The 21,435-nt window shown below is 36.6% G+C and overlaps 1 protein-coding gene across 1 annotated transcript in view; it reads left to right on the forward strand.

Annotated features, from left to right (window-relative positions):
* The window catches only part of PRKAR2B (protein kinase cAMP-dependent type II regulatory subunit beta), an 83,684-nt gene that overhangs the window by 39,444 nt on the left and 22,805 nt on the right, over window positions 1-21,435 (forward strand). Inside the window, exons 3-4 of the mRNA XM_039848985.1 lie at window positions 12,368-12,420; window positions 15,063-15,146. Coding sequence (XP_039704919.1) covers window positions 12,368-12,420; window positions 15,063-15,146 — 137 coding nt within the window. The remainder of the gene's footprint in view (window positions 1-12,367; window positions 12,421-15,062; window positions 15,147-21,435) is intronic.

Consider the following 21,435-nt stretch of genomic DNA (forward strand, 5'->3'; position numbering starts at 1 on the left):
ATTGTATTTAAAAACAAGTAACTTTGCTAATTTATTAGATTTAAAGTGTTTAATTGCTGTTTTATCTTATTTCCATATCTCCTATCTTATTGTCTTTGTTTCTTTTTAATTAAAAATTCATTTAAATTCATTGTCATTTATCGCCTCACAGATCTTGACTTTTTAAAAAAGTTTTCCTTCAAAAAATAGAAATGAAAATTTTCTTGAAGAAGAAAATCCTATTAGGCTACTTATAAGAATTTATATCTTTTGAATTTAAGTAATGAGAAAGCTTGACTGAATTGCATTTACTTATAAATATTGTATTTTTTAAGTCTTTGGATATTGATACACATTGTTCTGTCACATGCTTTTCTAAAAGAGCATTGAAATTCTTAATAGACTTCTGATAATCACATAAAGAGGCTTGATTGAAAAACGATCTCCAAATGCTCACATTTGGAAGTTCTATTATTAAATCTGGAAGCCAAGCATTGACTAAACTATTTTCTTATAATTCTGGCTATATTTGTCCAAATTTAACATCCTAGAACCATCTGTCAAATAATACTAATTGTGAAAATTTATTAACAACTTAGAAGATTCCCTATGGTGATTTTATCCCTGTTATTCTCTTATAGGTATATGTTAGGCAGTATTAGTCTCAAAAACAATAAACAAAATTATTCAGAAGCTTTAAGTAGGTCTAGCTCTATTGCATCTGAAGGGCAAAATTGTATTTTGATAAATGTGGGTATATCATTCATTAGCAGCTAGTACTTATATTCATATTACTTTAATGTAGGTCAAGGTTTCAGGCCAAAATAAAATTCCACAAGATGATCAAATTATCTGAACTATTAGAACATTCGCACAAACTCTTGGGAAGCTGTTGGCTTTTTAATCGAAAGATCAGAATTCTTTTTTGATTTCTCCTTGGCTATTAATTTCTAAAAACCTGTAATATTCATCAAATTTAATGCTCAGAAATTCTCATTTTATTTTGGCCAAGCACAAAATAATTTCTATTACAGTACTGTCCTCTAGTACAGATAGATCCACTTAACTGTCTGTTATTTAATAGTTCTAGAAAATATCATTGAGGAATCGTAGTGATTAGTAACAAACATATTTGGGGTTTAAAATATTAATAGTTATCAAAATAATTCTTAGAATTATTCTTCAGGCTCTTTGTTTTGTATTTATTGACCCTATTCATAGTCATTTGTAAGTTTTTATACTTTCTCTTAAAGAAAATTTACTTGGAATAGATTATTTGAAAAATACACAGAAATCAGGTCCTTAGATTACATGCACTTGCCTTACATGCTTGGACCTTACACACTGTTAATTTTCGTATACCCTTACTGATGAAGTAAGTATTAATAGCTACAGAGAACATTGTTCCATGTGAGAGAGGGTAAGGGCTCCTGGTGTATCCTCTGTTCTCTGAATCCCACAGTATGCACAATGGAATTATGTAGAGTATTTGAGCCTACTGGATTTTAGATTCTTCCTCACAGATACATTCCATATTGACATGATTCTTTTTACAAACCTATTGAATATTGTGCCATATTTCTTATAAAGAGTTAATTATTAAAAGAAGTGGTAGATGTTTTATAGACTGCACATGTGTAGATCATGTAGTAGAAAGGGAAAGAAGTAGGAACTAATATAAAATAATATTGAATGTCAACTGTAATAGAAAAACATGGATTCAGGTTAGACATAGTGATTGCTTCCACATAGTTTATAACTAAAAATTTAAAATACTTTGGAACCCAAATGCAGAATAAAGACTTCACATATACACATGGATTCTGACATAGTTAAGGCTTTGTTTTTCCTTTGGAGTTTTTGAAGGAAAATTTATACATTTAAATAATTACAGTAAACAAAATTAAACAGATTAAATAATGTTTTGTTTTCTGTAGCTTTAATAATACAAAAATAGCAAGTGATGAGCAAATTCCCATTTGTGTGAAGCTTTCTGTTGCTGTTTATGTATCTCAGTGACACTGATCCAGTAGTATATCCTGAACATGAGTTCGTTTGTGAGGTATGAATGATAACTGATTATATAGTCACTTAAAGATGAGTAGTATATAGGTGGAAGAAAATTATTTTTAGAAACATAATAGCAGAGGAAGGAATTTGTAAATTATGTATTCTTATTTGAAATACCTCTTGTTAAAGTACAACAAAAACAATGCTTTTGTAATCAGGGCAGTTTAGTGAAATGTTTAATACAGTATATCTGAAATACTTATGAGACAATAGAATGTTTTATAGTAGAAGTAGCAAGAAAAATTTTTATAGAAATTTTTCAGGATTGGTAATTTTATGTCCGAGATGATTTAGGAACCTATGTGAATGAAGATTTAAAACAGTTTTATAGAGAACCAGAAGTAGTTATTAATAAGGGCTGATTCTTAAAGCCCCATTGATAACCTTGGAGATTAAGTGGAAAATGTGTTTCTGTCATTTCACCAGACAAAAGATTATATAGTCTTGGCTAAAATCTTTTTAGTAAAATTCTGCTGACAAGAATATAGCTGATCTGGGAATTAAATATTCACTCAAGTACTATTTAATGAAGGCAGCCAACATTTCTGCAACATAGGTACAGGATGTCTTTATATTGCTCTTTTTTTGTAGCCGAAATATAGGCAATAACACGGGTACATTATAATAATTTAATAGTTTGATGCAGGGAATAGTAAATTAAGTTGTATGTTAAATAGCAAAATAGTCAATTAACATTTAAAAGGTAGCTTTAAGAAAATTGTAATAATTCTGTTTAAAGTTTATGAGCCTTCCTCTGTAGATTTTTAAGTTAACTCCTACTCTCCCCACTCCCCGCCAATCCCCTGTTTTTAAGAAAGCTGTGAGGCTGATTTAAATTCCCCTTCTAAGCCTCTGATGGAAAGAGTGAGAGAGAGGAAACCTTGGGTTTAGGGCGGTCAGGTGGTTTCATTTGGTCATTGGGGCTCTTTACAATATTCTGGTTTTCTCTCCTCTGCGCACATGGTGAGATTACACTTCTCCATATCCTTGAAGTTAGGAATGGCTGTGTCACTTGTCCTATGAAATGTGATATATGTATTCCTTTTAGGCAGAAGTGACAACTATCACTTGTAGGCAGGAGCTTTAGACGTTTAGGGGAGGAAAAATTCTCCTGTACCCTCTTTGGGTCTCTGGCTGGGCCTAAGTATTAAACTGACATAAGAGTAACGGGGGGACAGGAAAGAACGGCATAGATGATAAAGGCTCTGTTCATCCCTCTTGCGACCAAATCAAAGTTATGATAGAAATAAGGAGCAAATAACAAAGAAAGACACCTGGGATTTAGATGAACAGAAGCACTACAACTAGGGAGAAAAATAATTAATCATCCTGCAACAGTAGAAGGTAGGGGTGAAGACGCAAGGCTGCCCGGTCCCGAGCAGCTGAGTGGTACAGAGGCTACAGGCAGCAACAGTTGGCAGCTGTAGACACCTCATACAGGGGGCCATGTCTGCGAGCAGACTTTCGCAGTGACAGACCTGCTTACTCTGAGCATCAGCTCCAGGTTGGCTACTCAGGGGGCACCAGAGACTTACAGGAGGACACTGAGTTGGAGCAAGGGCCAGAGGTGAGGTTCTCTCTTGGGTGGAAGTGCTGGGCTGTATCCATTGTTACTCTGTTGAGCCCTCCCCACTCCCAGTGTACGGATGCAACTGAGACATCATCAAACTGGATGACAGAGGTCGCTCTTTCCAGAGGATTCTCTTAAACTCCATCTCCCCCAATTCATAGCCCCACCCAGGCCACGTCTAGGTGTGTCTTTGGTGAGTCAGGTACTCCTTGCTGAGCAGTGCCAAGCTAGTGGCAGTTGGCCTCGATTTCTGATGTTGTTTTTTGAGGTGATTATAAGCTCAGCAACTGTGGATTGCTTGCTGAATCTTAACAGGTAGCCCCAGAGGGGCGCAGGATTGGGCTAACATTGGATTGCAGTTGAACTCTCAGGACTGTGCTATCAGACACCTAGCCACATTAATAAGACTGGGAGACCTAGGAGCTTTGCTTAAGACATAGAAACAGGCACAGAAAGGCAGCCAAAATGGGAAGACAAAGAAGCAGAAACCATATGAAAGAACAGAACAGAGATCCAGGAATAATGAAATCAAGCAGTGTAACAGAGGCAGAGTTCAAAACACTGCTTATAAATATAGTCAGTGAACTTAGGGGAAGTGTAGATGCATTTATAAGAACTTTAACAAAGAGATAAAAAACATAAAAATGGAAATAGAAATTACAAAAGGGACCCAATCAGAAATAAAGAACACATTATCTGAGATGAAGAATATATTAGAGGGAATCAACAGAGTGAATAAAGAAGAGGATTGAAACACCGATATAGAGGATGGAGAAGCCAAAGACACTCAATCAAAATGGCAAGAAAAAAGAAGCCAAGACTATAATTATAATTTAAGGAGCATATGGGACACTAGTAAAGGTAAATTATCCATGTCATAAGGGTACCTGAAGGAAAACAAGATGTTAGCTATTTGAAGAAACAATGATGGAAAACTTCCCTTACCTGGTGAAGGAAATAGACATCAAACCCCAGGAAGCTCACAGAGTCCCAAGAAAGAGGAACTCAAAGAGGCCCACATCAATTAAAATGCCAAAGGTTAAAGACAAAGAAAGAATCTTAAAAGCAGCAAGAGAAAAGCAGTTAGTTACCTACAAGGGAGCATCCATAAGACTGGCAGCTGATTTCTCAAAAGAAACTATGCAGGACAGAAGGGCTTGGCACAAAATATTCAGCATGATGAAAACCCAGGATCTACAACCAAGAATACTTTATTAAGCAAAGCTGTCATTTATAGTTGAAGAACAGATAAAGAGTTTCCCAGACAAAAATAATCTAGAGGAATTTATCAACGCCAAGCCAGTATTATAGGAAGTGTTGGAGGGATTTCTTAAAGAAGAAAAAACATGTATCAAAAACAGGAATAAAGAATGGTAACAACTACATTTCTATCAACAATTACCTCAAATGGAAAAGAATTAAGTGCTTCAACCAAAAGACAGAGGGGCTGAATGGATAAGGAAACAAGACCCCTACATATGCTGCCTATAAGAGACTCATTTCATATTAAAAGACACAAGACAGACCAAAAGGAAGGAGATAGAAAAAGTTATTGCCTTGATGGACCTAGAGATTATTGTGCTGAATGAAATGGGTCAGATAGAGAAAGACAAATACCACATGATTTCATTTACATGTGGAATATAAAAAAATAAACAACAACAACAAACTCAAATAAAGAGAATATTTTAAGGGCTACTAAATAGGAGGGGGGTTGAGGGAACAGTGAAAAGGGGCAAAGAGATTAAGACGTACAAATGGATAGTTACAAAATAGACATGGAGATACAAAGCGTAGCATAAGGAAAATAGTTAATGTTGTAATAAATATGTAAAAGGGAGAGGAGTACTAGATTTAGTGGGGTGATCACTTTCTGAGTTCTATAGATCTCTAATCACTATGTTGTACAACTGAGACTAATATATTATTGCATATCAACTATAATTGAAAAAAATTGAATTGTACAATGTAAATACATGCAACTGTCTATTATATTTCAATAAAGCTGGGGAAAAAAAGTAACAGGAGAAAAGCATACACATTTTATTGAATTTTTACATGTCTTTGGGAGCCTTCACAAGAAAATGAGGACCCAAAGAAGTGATCAAAGCAGGAAGCTTTTATACTTTTTAGACAAGAAAGGAAGGAAGGAAAGAAGGAAGGAAAGAGGGAGAGAGGGAGGGAAAGTCAGTAATGAAGAAGTAATAAGGTTGGTTTATGGAATCCTTCTCAGCCCAAGATTCCCTGTCTCTAGTGATAAGGATGTCTCCCTTCCTCCTGGTATGGGAGATTGATCTCCTGCTCTCAAGGTAGGGGGAAGTCAGAGTGATCTTCCTGCTTCTGCAGGTTTCCCAGACTCCTTTGCTTAAGATAGTCAGTATGCCAACGTGCCATGTTTTGGGGTGCCATGTCTTAACCCCTTGAGGAGCTAATGGGCAGTTTGCCACAGTCTTGGGAACTAGTTGGCAGCTCCATTAGCCTGCAGCATTTGTAAAGACCACATAGAGCAGAGTACCACCTGTCCTGAGATGGACATAGTGTGAACAAGAAGTAAACTTCTATTTTTTAAGTCACTAAGATTGGGGATGCTTGTTACGATAGTTTAAGCCAGCCTATCCTGACAGATGCATTATCCATAAGTCTAAAGATCAAAAAAAGATAATACTTTTCTCCTTACTTAACATAACTATTCATTCCTTCAAACATTTTTGTTAACATTTGCTCTGTGACACTGTTTTAAGTGTTAAGAATACAGCAGTAAACAAAACATTACCTCTTGTCTCAGTAAACTTCTTCCTGTTTTTCATTAACTATTTAGGGAGTTCTCTTGTCCTGTGAATCCTTCTGTCCTCTAAGCAGCTGGTCACTCCTTTCTGTTCTGTGCTCCTACAGTGCTTTGTACATACTTTCATCATGGCACTAATTTATTGCTGATTAGTCTATTTCTACCTTGCTTTCTAGGCTATGATTGCCTAGAAAACAAATGGTTCATATACAGTATGTAGTTATATATAATATTTAAAGTAATATAAAATATATAAACAAAAAGTTCTATACTATTTACAATATGTAATGATAAAATTATGCTCTGCAACATTCTTTTACTCTGTATCATCTCTCACATTTTAAATATTCGTACAGGGTAAATTTTTTCCCTTTGTAGGAAGGCATTTCCACTTCAATAAGCTGTTTAACCATATTAAATCAGAACTATATTATCTAATATATCTGTGCTTTTATAATACCTTTATTTTAAGCTGGTTATAACTTAAGTATGCTAAAATCTTAGTATATTGAGAACACTGGAAAAGTAAATTTTATATAGTTTATAGAAGTCAATTTTTTTCTTGTCTAATGGCCTTTAAACCATGCAGTGTCTCTGTACAGGCCACATTTTGCCTTTTATTCTATTTTGACAAATATTTATTGAGGGTCTACTCTGTGCCAGGTGCTGAGGCCTAGTGGCTCGTGGAGTTCAGTCTGGTTCCTTTATATTTTGTTAGCTTCGTTAAAGCTAACTTGGGTTATGTAAACTTACCCAGTGCAGAGTTGTTTTGACTGTACTGATTTTTTATACATTACCAACAAAGTATAGTGGGCACTTTGTGAAAGACCCTGGGAGTTGGTGTGGTATAAGAAGGATACTTGGTCTTTGTCTTGGGTGGCTGGCACAGAGCTTCTAAAACCCTTGGAATCTCGTGAGTGATAAAGTTTCTTTGGCACGCTAACAAGGTTATGCATGGTAAGGAGCTTCTAGATAGCTGCAGAACAGGGGCTGGTTGCCAGAAAGACCAAATTTTGATTAGAAGCTTGGAACTTTTGGTCCAACCTCGGACGAGGAGAAAGGGGCTAGAGATTGAGTTAATCACAAATGGCCAGTTATTTAATCAGTCGCGCCTATGTGATGAAACCTCCATAAAACCCCCTAAAAGGTTCCTAGCCTTTTTGGCTCCAAGGACTGGTGCTCCTATGAGAATCTAATACCTGATGATCTGAGGTGGAGCCGATGTGGTGATGCCAACGCTGGGGAGCGGCTGCAAATACAGATGAAGCTTTGCTCACTGGTCCACCGCTCACCTCCTGCTGTGTGGCCCGGTACCTAACAGGCCACGGACCAGTACTGGTTTGTGGCCCGGGGGTTGGGGACCCCTTCCCTAAGTGACAGGGTTCAGAGAGCTTCTAGATTGGTGAACACATCAAGGTTTTGGAGGGTGGCAAACCAGAGAGGGCATAGAGGCTCTCTGCTTCCCCATATCTATGCTTCCCTTCTTTTGGCTGTTCTTGAGTTGTATCCTTTATAATAGACCAATAAGAGTAAGGAAAACACTTTCCTGAGTTCTGTGAGTTATTCTCGTGAATTATCGAATTGAAAAAGGAGATAGTAGGAACCTCCAATTTATCGCTGGGTGGTCAGAGTATAGGTAGCCCGGAAATTGTGATTGTCTTGTGGACCGAGTCCTTTAACTTTGGGCTCTAGCTAATTTTGCGTGGGTGGTCTCGGAATTGAATTGTTGGACACCTAGTTGATGTCAGAGAGTTGAAGTGGTGTTGGAAAAGATAATACATATTCAATGTCAGGAGGAGAAAAAGAACCTTTATTACCCCATGTAGGTTGGTCAGTCTATCTCTCTGTCTGTCTGCCTATCTATCTATCTATCTATCTATAGAATTACAAGAAGAAATTGAGGGCAAACCCCAGAAGATGCAAAGTCAGTATAGATTTCACTTTCCTGTTCTGTCCTACAAACTGTGACATGTGTCTGGATATACCAGTGTAAATTACACTGTTTGCACAGTGAGAATCTACTTAAATTCTTGGACCATTCTACATGACTAATGTATCATTCAAATACATATATGCACAACATAAACCTCAATATAGGGTTCACTTAAACAGTAAGGCTCTGTCCTTCACTACTGTGTAATTGCCAAGCAAAGAACGGAGCATATCGTTTCAAGCTTAATTTCAGATTGCCCAGGAGGGATGGGGCAAATACATTTCAGAAATAGTATGAGGCAGCTCATTATCTTGAGACTTTAATTTGAGGGTTCATCCAACCGTAGAACCTTTCATCCATTCATTCATCGTACAGATATTTATTGAGCTCCTAGTGTGTATGCCAGGCCCCTTGGTGAACAAGACAAAAGGTCCTTATTTTCACTATCCTCTCTGTTCCAGTTTCTTGGGCAGATGGTGTAGGGCGTTTTAACAAAAAGCAACTTTTTATTCATTCATTCATCCTGCTTGTGTTTGTTTGAGATTCTATAATACAGGTAAACTATTGGGAGTTATTTAAAAAAAGACATCAGCTCTGCCTTCAAAGCCCTTGGAAGCTCGTTTGTTCATCAGTCAGTCATTCATTCAGAAAAAGGTGTGTTGAGCCAGGCAACATGCCTAGTCAGTGCCAGGGAAATAACAGAGATGAACAAGAGCACAGAGTCAGTCCTTGAAGGGCTTCAAGTCCTCGAAGTCAGATCCTGGAGGTATGAAAAGATTGTAATGTTTTTGGTAAAGCATGGTAATGATAATGATCTCAGCCCACAATATTGGGACAGTAGAAAGGGAACACAGATGTGGGGTTTCCTAAATTGGCTCCATGTAGGTGAAAGTTTCAACATGTGACTCTTGAGCTGACTTTTTAGTTGGGGTTGGAGAAAAGAGATGGCTGGAAAAGGAGGATGTGAAGGAAGTTCCAATCAGAGGAAACAGTGTAAGTGAAGATAAAGAGGTCTGAGGCACCATGGCAGGGTACTCAGTGCAAGTTTTTTGATTTGGCTATAGAAGGTGGTAAATGAATTTTAACATAGTAAAACAGTTGTTCATAAATGCTAAAAACTAAATCTTTTGAATAAATAGTTCAATGAAATGGATAGTCCATAACCAAAAAACAGAGATGTGATAAAATAGATTTCACAGATCAAGAGAGTATTGAATAATAAATCATACTGGGATAATTGGTAAGTTATTTAGAAAAATAATAGACTCTTACTCCTCATGATTTTTAGTCAGAGTTCAGGGACTTAAAACTTAGAAAGTACAGGGTTAAGATTTTCCTCTGTGAATTAAAATTTAAGGTCAATGCTACTAGGTCAGAGGATATATATAACAAGTTACCTTAAAGCAGCAGTCTCCAACCTTTTTGGTACCAGGGACCAGTGCTTCTATGAAAATCTAATGCCCGATGATCCGAGGTGGAGCTGGGATGGTGATGCTAGTGCTGGGGAGTGCTGCAAATACAGATGAAGCTTTGCTTGCTTGCCTTCTGGTTTGTAGCCTGGTTACTAACAGATAACAGACCAGTAGGGTCTGCGACCTGGGGGTTGGCGACCCCTGCCTTAAAAAAGCAAATATCTTACCTACTATATTACCTCATTGAAGATATTGATCCTATAAGTAGGGCTGACTTCATGGGTCGCATACTCACAAAGGCCTTGAGTTTGGTTTAATGTTCTGCTGTTGCCCCCTTGAAATTCTTAACTTTTGAAAATGGAGCCTGTATTTTCATTTTGCACTGAGCCTTGCAAATTTTGTAGCAGTCCTGTGAGATTAGTCATTCACAGAAACAGAAAGTTACAGAGCCCAGCTTTAGAAGTAGATGTCAATGCTTTAAGAGAGTTGCAGCCAACACAAAGTGTCTGGGCCACATTAGCAGGACCATCTGTATTGTGTATGTGGATGCTTCAGACTGTCCCAGACTGATGCCATTAACCATTCATTTTATTTGACAAACTCTTCCTTCCATCTCCTTCTCACCAAACAACCTTTAAATTATGATTTGGCTTTTTCTGTGGTCTTCCTGCAGGGAGAAAGCTGGCTGGTCATGCTGATTCCCCGCTTGATTCAGAAAGTTAGTTACTAAATTGGCATCCTAGAGATATGCATCACTGAGGTTTTTTAATGGGAGCCTACCCCTGAGACACAGGTCCCCTTCTGTTAGATTTCTGAGACAAAAGGCTGAAGTCCAGGCATCATGCTGGTGAATTCACTCTCTATGTCAAATGATGATATAACACCTATCTTAGGGTTGTCGTGAGAGCGAATGAGAAAATATCCTCTAGGTCAGGGTTTCTCAACCTCAGCACTATTTAGAAGTAGATGTCCTCATGCCAGGTACTGATTCTTTGTTGGGTGGGAGAGCATCGTAGGATGTTTAGCAGCATCTTTGGCCTCTCCCGGAAGCTTCTCTCTAAGCCCCAGTAGTCGTGATCATCAGAATGTCTCCTGACATTGGCAGATGTCTTCTAGGGGGCAGATTTGGCCCTGGTTAAGAATCACTCGCTGGCTTAGGTACATAGAAAAATGCCTGGAGAAAAGAAAGCTAATGTCAGGTTTTATAAGAATAATGGTGTTAGTAATACTAATGATGATAATATTCTTCATTCCATCCTAAGGCTCTTAGACATTTTCCAACCCTTCAACCATCCTCTCTTCTTTAAATTTCTACATATGTGGTAGAATAAAGTCCATATGGGATAAAGGGTAAATTTAAGATCTACTTTTAAAAAAGTGAAACAAAAGAGAAGTAACACATCTTTAGATTTTCAAATAAAGAAGGAATTTTAAAGCTCAAAACCCAGTGGTATTTTAGTGATGTTTAACATTTGAGTTTAAATCATATTGGGGAGTTTTCTTCCTTGATGTCACTATGTTAAAAATAAACATACGTAATCTGTAAAAGCTTTGTAGTTAAAAAGCAAACTGGATAAAATGATTGTGAAAAATATGACAGAGGGGTGTTAAGAAACATATTAATATAATTCAGAAAGAAACCAAATCAATAAATTCTTCATACATGAGGACAAAGAAGGAAATTTAGTCAGCTTATAAATGCTTGAAAATTATTCCAATTCAATAATAATTTTTAAAAATTTAAATACTTTTCCCATCTAAATTGGCAAAGATTTTAAACAATAAAATCCAACTCTGTTGTGCAGTTTAGAGGAGGCTTCTTTGTAGCAGTGGATGGGTACAGTCTCTCTGGAAAGAAACTTGGTGATAAGTATGTCTTAAAAATTATCCTATCTTTTAGCCCCCCAAAATAACATTTGGGAATAATTCTTACAGCATATTTCTGCATGAAGATGTTTATTGCAGAGTTGTTTTAATAGAAGCCAGCTAAGTGTCTAGTATTAGGGGAGTAGTTAACTATAACTTATGCTAAATAATCAGCAGTCCTTAAAATAATATTTATAAAATGTTTTAAATGGCATGTGAAATTCTTACAGTGTTAAATGAAAAAAGCAGGTTTTAAAATTGCATATGCAGTATGAACTCAATTCAGAATAAAGACTGGAAAGGAATATGCAAAATGTTAATGGCAGTATTTGCTCCTGGAAGATTGGGTTATAGATAATTTATGAAAGTTACTCCTAACTATATGATTAAATTAATCATTTTATAGCAGACTTAAGACTTTTTTGGTGTCTGTTCTTTTAGGGAATTTTTAGATCTTATGCATTTCTGGGGCTTGGAAGTGAAGGTGAAAGAGGTTAAGCTATGTTTCTCTGAATAAGAGAAAGCAAAAAGCAATTATCAATGTCTAAAAGTGCAGCCCTGTATTTTAGTAAATTCTGTATATATTGGAATAAGAAACCAGCTTTGGGGGTAGATTGCTTGTCCTGGATAAGGTGAATTTATTTATTTTTTTGGCATGGTACTCTTTTTGTTTATTCATTTTTAAAGATATATTTATTGTAGTATGTTTCTTGATAAAAGAGTCTTTAAAATGTCCATTTTTATTTTTATAGTATGTGCAGAAGCTTATAATCCTGATGAAGAAGAAGATGATGCAGAGTCCAGGGTATGTAATTTACTGAATAAGTTAATTTTAAATTATCTGGTGTTGAATAAGGAAAATAATAATTGAAAGGATGTTAACAGGCATATAGGTTAACAGGAGATATGGAATTATTTTCACCATTTCTTTTCTTAGTCTAATCTCTGATAGCTTCTATTTCAAGTTCTATAGAATTACTTTGGCTAAAAGGAAAGATGAACATAAAAACTCACTGCAGTCGTGGTTTTATTTCTTTTGCAAAATACAGCCTGGTGATGAAAAATGTTCTTAGCCATCTTTTTCATAGTGATAATTTATTTTTCTTAGTATTTCTAGTAAAGAAAAATATTGGAAGAGCCTTCTGCTCCTACTAATTTATAAAAGCAGAAGCTTACTGTGAAACAAACAAAAATCACAGTAAAATTACATTTAAAGTGTCAGTACCGCAGTTATTTTTTTAAATCTTTGAGTCTTAATACTTTGCTCAGAAACTGACTTCTTGGAGGTCCTAATATTTTTGTAGAAATGTGTCCAGTTTGTTTTGAAGCAGTTTGTAAGCTGTGTTCTTTAGCTCTGTTCTTCTATTATTTATTTAGTAAAAAGTAAACTAGAGATTACTGTGCCTGGAAATGGAAGTAATAATTTACCCTTTTTTTTTTTTGAGTACGTACTTTGCAAAGTCCCCCTTTTTCTATTGGCTTTAACAATATAAACAAAAATCTATTTCTGTAGCTATGAAAAATACTTTATAAGATTGACTTTTATATGGAAAAGCAGATACTGCATCCCTAAATCATTACATCATTAAGCTCCCTGAAATGTATGTAAAATTCAATAATAGCAAGATCAGGAGCCTTTATATGACCAGAAGATCTTCAAGGAACTCCCATTTCACTCTCATACGATGGAGATGCCCAGCACCAGGGTGAGGGAGAAAAATAAATAAGGAACAAGGAAATTACCGTAGAGCTCAGAGTTGGCTTAGCTTCTGGGGATTGGCTGACTGGATATACTGCATTTCTAATGAAGCAGATCATTTACAGGTACACAAGAGTTACCCAAATTTCGATATGCCCTTCTGGCACCACAGCAGCTCCATCTTGAGCCAAGAAAGTTATTTCAACAATGGTGAAATGATATTCCAAACCTTTTCTCTCTGAGGATAGAGCTTCTCAGCAGGCAAACACTCATGATTGTTATTGCTTGAAGCCCTAGATGAATTTCATGAAGTAAAAAATAACTTTTTGTTTTGTTTTATTATGTTAGCCTTCCTTACTTGAAGTAGGGAGAAGTGAATTTTGGTGCATGATTTAGTTAATACCCAAATTGTAGAAGTTTCTTGTCTACAATGAATTTGTAGGCACCAGAATCTATTTTTTCTGTTCATGTGTCATCTTAGAATCTATTTTGAGATGAATATTAATTAGATAGTGAAAAAAAAGTTTGCATTTACCTTACCCTTATAGAAAAATTTCAATGACTTTCTTCAAACTGGCTAATAGATTTTTGTGTAGTACATAAATAGCATACACGTAAATAATACACATACACTATAAATTTCCTCGATTCTTCTTGAGCCTGTGATTTTCATTAATTGTGAGATATCCAAGATGGGTTTGAATTGCTAATTTTCATTTCCCGTTGTGAGTTCTGATATATTCCTGGGCACGAAACTCACCACTCCCTGATTCTGGTTGCTCTGGTGGCGGGGCTGGCTGATTGAAGAGGTGAGGTGCCAGCTCATCATCTCCCATGGTCACTCTTTGAGTGAACATTAGAATAGGAATAGGTGGTGTATATGTCTCCAGGAGATCAGCTCAATGCCTGCTGCCTTTAGGACTGTTTCTTGTCTGTCCAACTTATTTTATAGTTATAAACTGCTGATGTTCATAAAAGAATAGACCATTTGGTCCAAGTCAGTTGAGCCTTCTGCTAGTCAAAAAGGACTCCGGGGAGTTGGCAGGCCACAGTTACAGAAAGCATTCTGTTGGTCTTCATCCTCCTGGAATGAAAGTTTCATAAGAATATAGGACACTGGTTTTCTTTGAGCTAAAGTGAGCACACCAGGACTATTCATTTTTCCTCAGGTCTAGACTCTTGGTGTGGCAGGCCACGATTGTTTCCCCCCTTTGGAAAGTTACTCCCTGTGGAGGTAGTTACATACATTATGCATAAAAATGTATTCAACATCTAATGCACTATGCATGTAAGAATTAGCTGTCTTCTAGAGACTTTATCAAGAGTAAAGGAAAGAGATACATCCTGAAAGAGTATTAAACTCAGTGGTAAAGAGCAATAATATTATAAAGAATATTAAATAGAATAAAGGCCGTCTAAATGTTCAACATAGCTGATGTCACCTGTTGTCCTTTTGTATGGGCATCTTTAGTTATTGGCCAGTCACAGACCTTTACAAAGTGAACTTGCTAATAATGTAGGGGGAACACTCTTTTGAAAAAATGCTTAAGTTCTGTATTGATCAATGTGCACTCCCTCCCTGGGACAAATTGTGTTACTTTCCCCTACTTAGTGGGCTTATAAGTGTCTAGTCACCTAAAGTGAACCTCAGCACTCAGAGTTCTTCCTTCTGACATCCTACTAGGAAATTTTATCTCTTATGAGTAAGAAGAGTAGACTAATTGTTTGTTAATTTGGTGTCCTTTTAGATTATACATCCAAAAACTGATGATCAAAGGAACCGATTACAAGAGGCTTGCAAAGACATCCTGCTGTTTAAGAACCTGGATCCGGTGAGATAAAACTCAATAGAAATGGTTTTTTAGTGTCAGTGTGAAAAACGGTGCAGGGTCTTGGATTTAACCTCTCCACAAGCTACCGTCACCCCGTCATGGATTCCTGCATGCATAATGGGCTGTGTTATAGGGGAAGAAGATGTTTGTACTGAACTTGGGAGGTCCACTGCTATTAGAATAAGGTGTAAGCAGGCCTGCCATTCGTCTGGGGGAAGACATTATCTCATCCCTCAAGGTTATTAGCTATAAACATAACCCTGAGAAATGGCCCAGGTGAAGAGAAGTTAGGACCTTGCATTCTTTGTATTTCCAGCTGGAATATGCAGGGAGGTACAGGGCCCAGGGTGGATTGCCTCTCTCACTAGCCAGTAATAGTAACTATATCAAATATATAACTTACATTATACATATTTTAAAAGTAACATTTTACTTGGCTTTCAAAGTGGGGAGATTTTTTGTTCATTGTAAGGATTTTGAAAATCTCTAGCCTTTGGTTTTGGGTGTATTTCTAGAACACCCTCTCTTAGTGTGAACTTGCTGTTCAAGTTTTGCCCTGCAGTTTGACCTAAATGTTCTGCTTCCGTCATCACAGATTATGCTTATCCACTGCTGTGTGGTCATTTGGGAAAGAACCCCAGCTGCCATGTTCCAAATGTGAAAACTAAGTCAACTTTTGTAATTTACTTCAACTTTTTTTTGGTCAAATTCAACATTTTATAGTTTTCAGATTGATGTCCTAGAGAAGAAAACATTAAATCGTAGACCCATTCTTTTTAAAACGAGGTTTTCTTTAAAAGGCCATTTTTATAAAGAGGGCAGTATACTGCATTATACTAAGTCTTCTATACTTCTACAAATATTTAAAAATATTTAGGTGTCTTATCATACACTGAGATATTTTTAAAAGCTGCTGTGTTTCTAGTACCATTCGTTTATATCATGTTCTCCAGGAACAGGGATTACATTTTGTGACTTTGGGGGTCTTGTTTTAGGACCACACATTCCAAGTTTTGTTCAGTTTGATCCAGGTCCTCCAGAATTATCCTTGAGTTTGCAAAACTAGGAGCTATAAAGAATCAGATTGCTGATTGTTCTCTCTAATAATGGAAGAGTAAGAAATGGAATTAATATAGAAAACTTAAGAATTTAGTTTATGAGTGGAAAATTTTCTTTGTAGAATTAAATAGTGGAATAAGTGACTAAAAGGAGTTTGTGAATTTTTGATGGGCTTCCAAATAATCTCACATCTCATTATCTAGAATGGTTATGATTCTGTAAAATAAAGGACACTAAACTATGTGATCTCTCATGCTTTCCAACCAGTATGAGTCCAAATAATTATTGGAAAGATAGAACTTTGCGTGTGTGTGTGTGTGTGTGTGTGTGTGTGTGTGTGTGTGTGTATGTTTGTATAAGATAATAATTTGGTGTTGGAATTAAACTAAATTAGAATTTAACTCCTGTTCCAGATTCACACAGAAGAGAGCTGTAAAATTAATCCTTAGTTTTACTCTTACATGTAGGCTTTAACTAAGAAGATTCTCTATTTTTTGATTTGAACTTTACATGGGAGAATTTCATAGGCCACCAAAACCATTGATTCTCAAATATGCCTCCATTTCATCAGCGGATGTTGTTAAAAATGCATACTCTGGTTCTGTAGGTCTGTAGTGGAGCCTGAGAGTCTGCATTTCTCACAAGCACCCCCGTGATGTTGATGCTCCTGCCCCACAACCATACTTTTAATAGCAAGAAGTAGAGCCAGATGTGAAAATGCTCTAGTTCAGTATTTTGATACTACCATATGATTTTGTTTGCATATTTCCCTATTCAATTGAACCAGTATTTTAATGCTTCATCAGTGACTAAACAGTGATATTCTGGTGTTTATACACTAAGTGACAAACAGGCATGAGTGAAATAGCTGCCATTTATACTTTTCTAAGATGCTGTTTGTTCTGTTCCATCCTCTAGATTAAATTGATTTTTCTCACCATTTCAACTTTAACTCTTTTAAAACATTGTGAAAATTTTGGTTTCATTTAAAACAATTTAAAAACTTGCTAGTATACTCTAACAAGGAGCATCTTTGCTTAATTAAAGTGATTATTTTATAAACATAGGAATTTTTTAGACTTCTTTTACTGCTCTTTTGAAGGTTTTATATATATATAAATATAACATATATTGAAGATTATATATATATAAGTATATATATAGTCTTAAAAGCCAAAAAGCCAGTTCATGAAATTATCAGCTTCATGAATTACCATTATTGAATGTTTTATAGAGAAGAAACAAATGTATTTACATAGCTGTTACCAAAAGATCTTATATTGAGCTTGAGCTCAAACCACCTTGGCTTATTTCCTCACTATCTCAAATCCTTCTAGGAAACATGCAGAATATAAATATGTAAAAATCAGTTTTTCTCAGCAAATTACCACCTGGAATAAGAAATTTATCTCCAAATATGGCAGATTGAAGATTTTAGATTAAGTTCATACTTCAGATAGCTTTTATTCATGATGTATACTTTTTACAATAATCCATATGCAATTTAAATTGAATTATATGTTCAACTCATATAATCTGCTTATGATACAGTATCTCCTTTCAGTTCAATTCCTTGACTACTCACCATGTTCCAAAGCCTGTCTAAAGTGGTGGAGGCCACAGAAACACTTAGACATGGTTCTTGTCCTCTTGGAACTTAAAATTTAATGAGAGATTTAAATATGCATACAAAGCAATGTGGTAAAACATGATAAATGTTATAATGTGGTCAGGGCACTAGAAAGGATGAGGGTCTCTTAGCTTATCTGAGGATTCACAAGGCTGGAGAGGCCACCTGAGCTGCGCCTCAGAAAGTGAGTAGGAAATGCCAGTTGTAGAAAAGTACAATGTTATCACTAGAGTCTAAATGGGGAGACATCCAGTTGTTGGCGTGAAAACATGTGTCCTGTGTCCTGAAGGACCGTTTGACACATACTGTATGCAGTGGGCAGGCGCAATTGGAGCATTTTAAGTAGAGAATATAACAATCAGATGAGCCTAAGTCACTGTGGTGGCAGAGCATTGAGTTAAAGATGGGAGAGTGACAAGTAAGAACAAAGGAATGGAGCTCAGTGAAGAAACTATGCCATGATGCAGAGAAAAGAAATGGGCCCAGCTATGGAAGTGGGAAAAGGGATGGTTTCTCAAAATATTCAGGATTAGCAGAAGTTGGTACTTGGTGACTAAATTAATTCGGACTTGACAGAAAGAGTCTAGAATGATTCCCAGTATCTAGTTGGAATGACTCTGAAAGTGGTACCTTTTCCTGAAATGAGAATACTTGAAGGAGGAAAATGAAGCAGTAGTTACAAACTAGCAAGAAGAATGATCTTGGCTTTCTGTCTGTCTCATTTGAATTTCCTGACTTGTTTAGCTTAAAAATCTTGCACATTCTAGGCCTCAGAACATTTTTCCTTAGAGTGCTGTATATTCATACATTGAGCACAGCATTTATAATTATTAACCTCTTTGAAGATAATCTTTTCATGAATATTTTAATGCTTGACTCTGTAGGCCATTTTTCTTCTGAAATATTTCTAGTATGAGGCAAAATGAAATAATTTTCCTAAGCTATATGATAGGCTCTTTCATTAATGGAGAGTAAATTGGTATTTTTAAAAGTGAATCAGAGCCCTTTTACTGAGCTCAGTCTCAAATTTGCATTCTGTAGGAAAATAAGATGTGGATTTCCTATAGTAGTTGTCAGTCATTGTGATAAGCCTCTGCATATTAACTATTTCCTAAGTTCTTTTTATTCTGTGCATATTTATGGGGAAATTACATTTTGATGGACTAGAACAGATACCTGTCTCATAGAGAAGTTCTAGAAGAAATAATTGTTCTGTATTTTATCAGGAATTACTTTTTCATATATCCATGTATGAATTCTTAAGCTTTATTATGTTTTAAAATGCAGCTAATTCCAAGGTAAAAAAATTAACTATAGCAATAATTTTTATCTTTTTCTCCATTTGACATTTGCAGCCAGAGCAAATCAATAAAGCTGATATTCCTTGTCCATATGCCCTAAAAGAGTTGAAATATAAACAATAGCAAAAAAAATTAGTAAACCATTTAATCAAATTTCATGAATTTGATAGGTGACCATCTGTCGCCTGGTTCATGAACTCATTTGAGTAAAATGGTCCCTGTGGGGTCAATTAGCACCACATCTAGAGAGCACTATCTTAGTGCCACATTGCCGTCATCTTCAGCCCTGGCTGCTGTTTCAAAGACCAGTACCAGAGCTCACACAGGGACTCAGGGCAGGAACGGAAACCACTTCCTATAAACTCATCCCCATTATGCTCCCAAAGTTTTTCTTAGCTCACATGAAGATGCAAATATTATATTCTCTGTTTAAATGGAGAGTTTGATTTTTTTTTTAGTTAACTAAAAATCTTAAATCAGTATACATATGCAATTTATAAAAATTCAAAAAGAACAAAAGAATGAAATTCTAAAAGAACAAAGAGTAGTCAGTAAACAGAAATCTCCCTTCCATCTCTGTCTCCCAGCAACCTAGTTTCTCAGGAGCCTAATTCTTTTGGCCTGTGTCTTTTTGCAGTGTAATGCTATGTATATACAAATATATTGTTTTTCAACGTTGGTGGCAGTAAATTCTACCCAGTATTCTGCTCAGTTCTTATTTTTACTTAACAATATGTCTATATTCATAGATTCCATATTTTTTAAATTATTTTTATCAGTACTAATTTATTTTAAAAGTGTAAATGGGTTACAATTATGTATTATAAAGCTTGCTAAACCAGGAAACCACATTAACATTTTGCTATTGTCTTATGTGTTAAAACTGTATATATAACAAGGAGGGGGTCGCAGTGGTCAAAATAATATTGAAAAAGAACAAGTTGTAGGACTCACACTTACCAGCTTTACAGCTTTTACTACAAAGCTACAGTAATCAAAACAAAGTGTTACTGGCATAGGGAAGAACAGTGGAATAGACTTGAGAGTCAGAAACAAACTTGTGTCTGTGGCCATTTGATTTTGACAAAAATGCCAAGACCATTCAGTGGGAAAAGAATTATGTCTTCACAAATGGTGCTGGGACAACTAAATATCAACACACAAAAGAAAAAGTTGGACTCCTACTTCATACTGTATACAAAAATTAACTCAAGATGGATCAAAGACCTAAATGTAAGCTCTAAAACTATAAACACAGGATTATTCTTCATGACGTTGGATTTAGCAATGAATTCTTAGATGCCAAAAGTAGAAGAAAAGAAAAAAGAATTTCCAGTCAAGATGGTGGAGCAGATAAAAACTGTCTTTGCTTCCTCTCACAACCACATCACAATTACAACTGAACTATAGAACAACCATCATTTGAGAACTGCCTGAAGTCTGGCTAAATAGAAGTCCTGCAGCTAAGAACATACTAAAGAAGCCACCTTGAGACTAGTAGGCATGGCAAAGATGAGGACCTGGCTGGTCCCACGCCTGCATGTGCAGTTAAAAATCAGGAAGGATATCTCAGCTGTAGAGGTCCCCCTGGAGGAGTGAGCCATCCCAGGCCCACACCAGGCTCCCCAGGGTTCCAGTGCTGGGAAGAGAAATCCCCAACTTCTGGCTGTGAAATCCAGTGGAGGTTGTGGCTGAGTGAGACAGAGGGCTGTAGTAGACCTAGATATTCTCTTAAAGGGCCCATGCACAGACTCAGTTGCAGATGGACTCACTCGCTCTGAGCTCCAGCACTGTGGCAGCAGCTCAAAAGATACAAGGGACATATGGGAGGAACTGAATTGTCTGCCTTCAGAGCGAGAGCAGGAAGAGCAGCTTTTTCCTAAACAGAAGTGCTGACAGAAACCATTGTTTCTTTGTTGAGCCCTCCCTCAACCAAGTGTGCTCATGAAGGCAGGTGCTATATCTGAGTCTCCATCAACCAGAGCTAATACCACTCGCCTTGCCCTGGTAACTCCCTCAGATCTCACCCACCCAACTTTTGGGCCCACCCAAGCCGTTTCCAGTGGTTATTCCATACAAACAGCCTGTCTTGGCTCATGCTACTGACTTTCCTAATATCTCTCAAAGGTTCACAAACCCCAAACAAGTAGCATCTGGCCTCGGTGTGCTATCTCATGCTGAGCAGCCCAAAGCTTGGCACTAGCGGCAGCAGCGTTGGTTTGCTGTTTGGCCTTTTGAGGCACTTCCAAGCCCAGTGAGGGTGGCTAGCAATCCATCTGTGGATTCCTTGGTGGCTCAT

This window comes from Pteropus medius, unplaced genomic scaffold (genome assembly GCF_902729225.1).
Source record: "Pteropus medius unplaced genomic scaffold, Ma_sr-lr_union100, whole genome shotgun sequence".
In the NCBI taxonomy this organism is placed as follows: Eukaryota; Metazoa; Chordata; class Mammalia; order Chiroptera; family Pteropodidae; genus Pteropus; species Pteropus medius.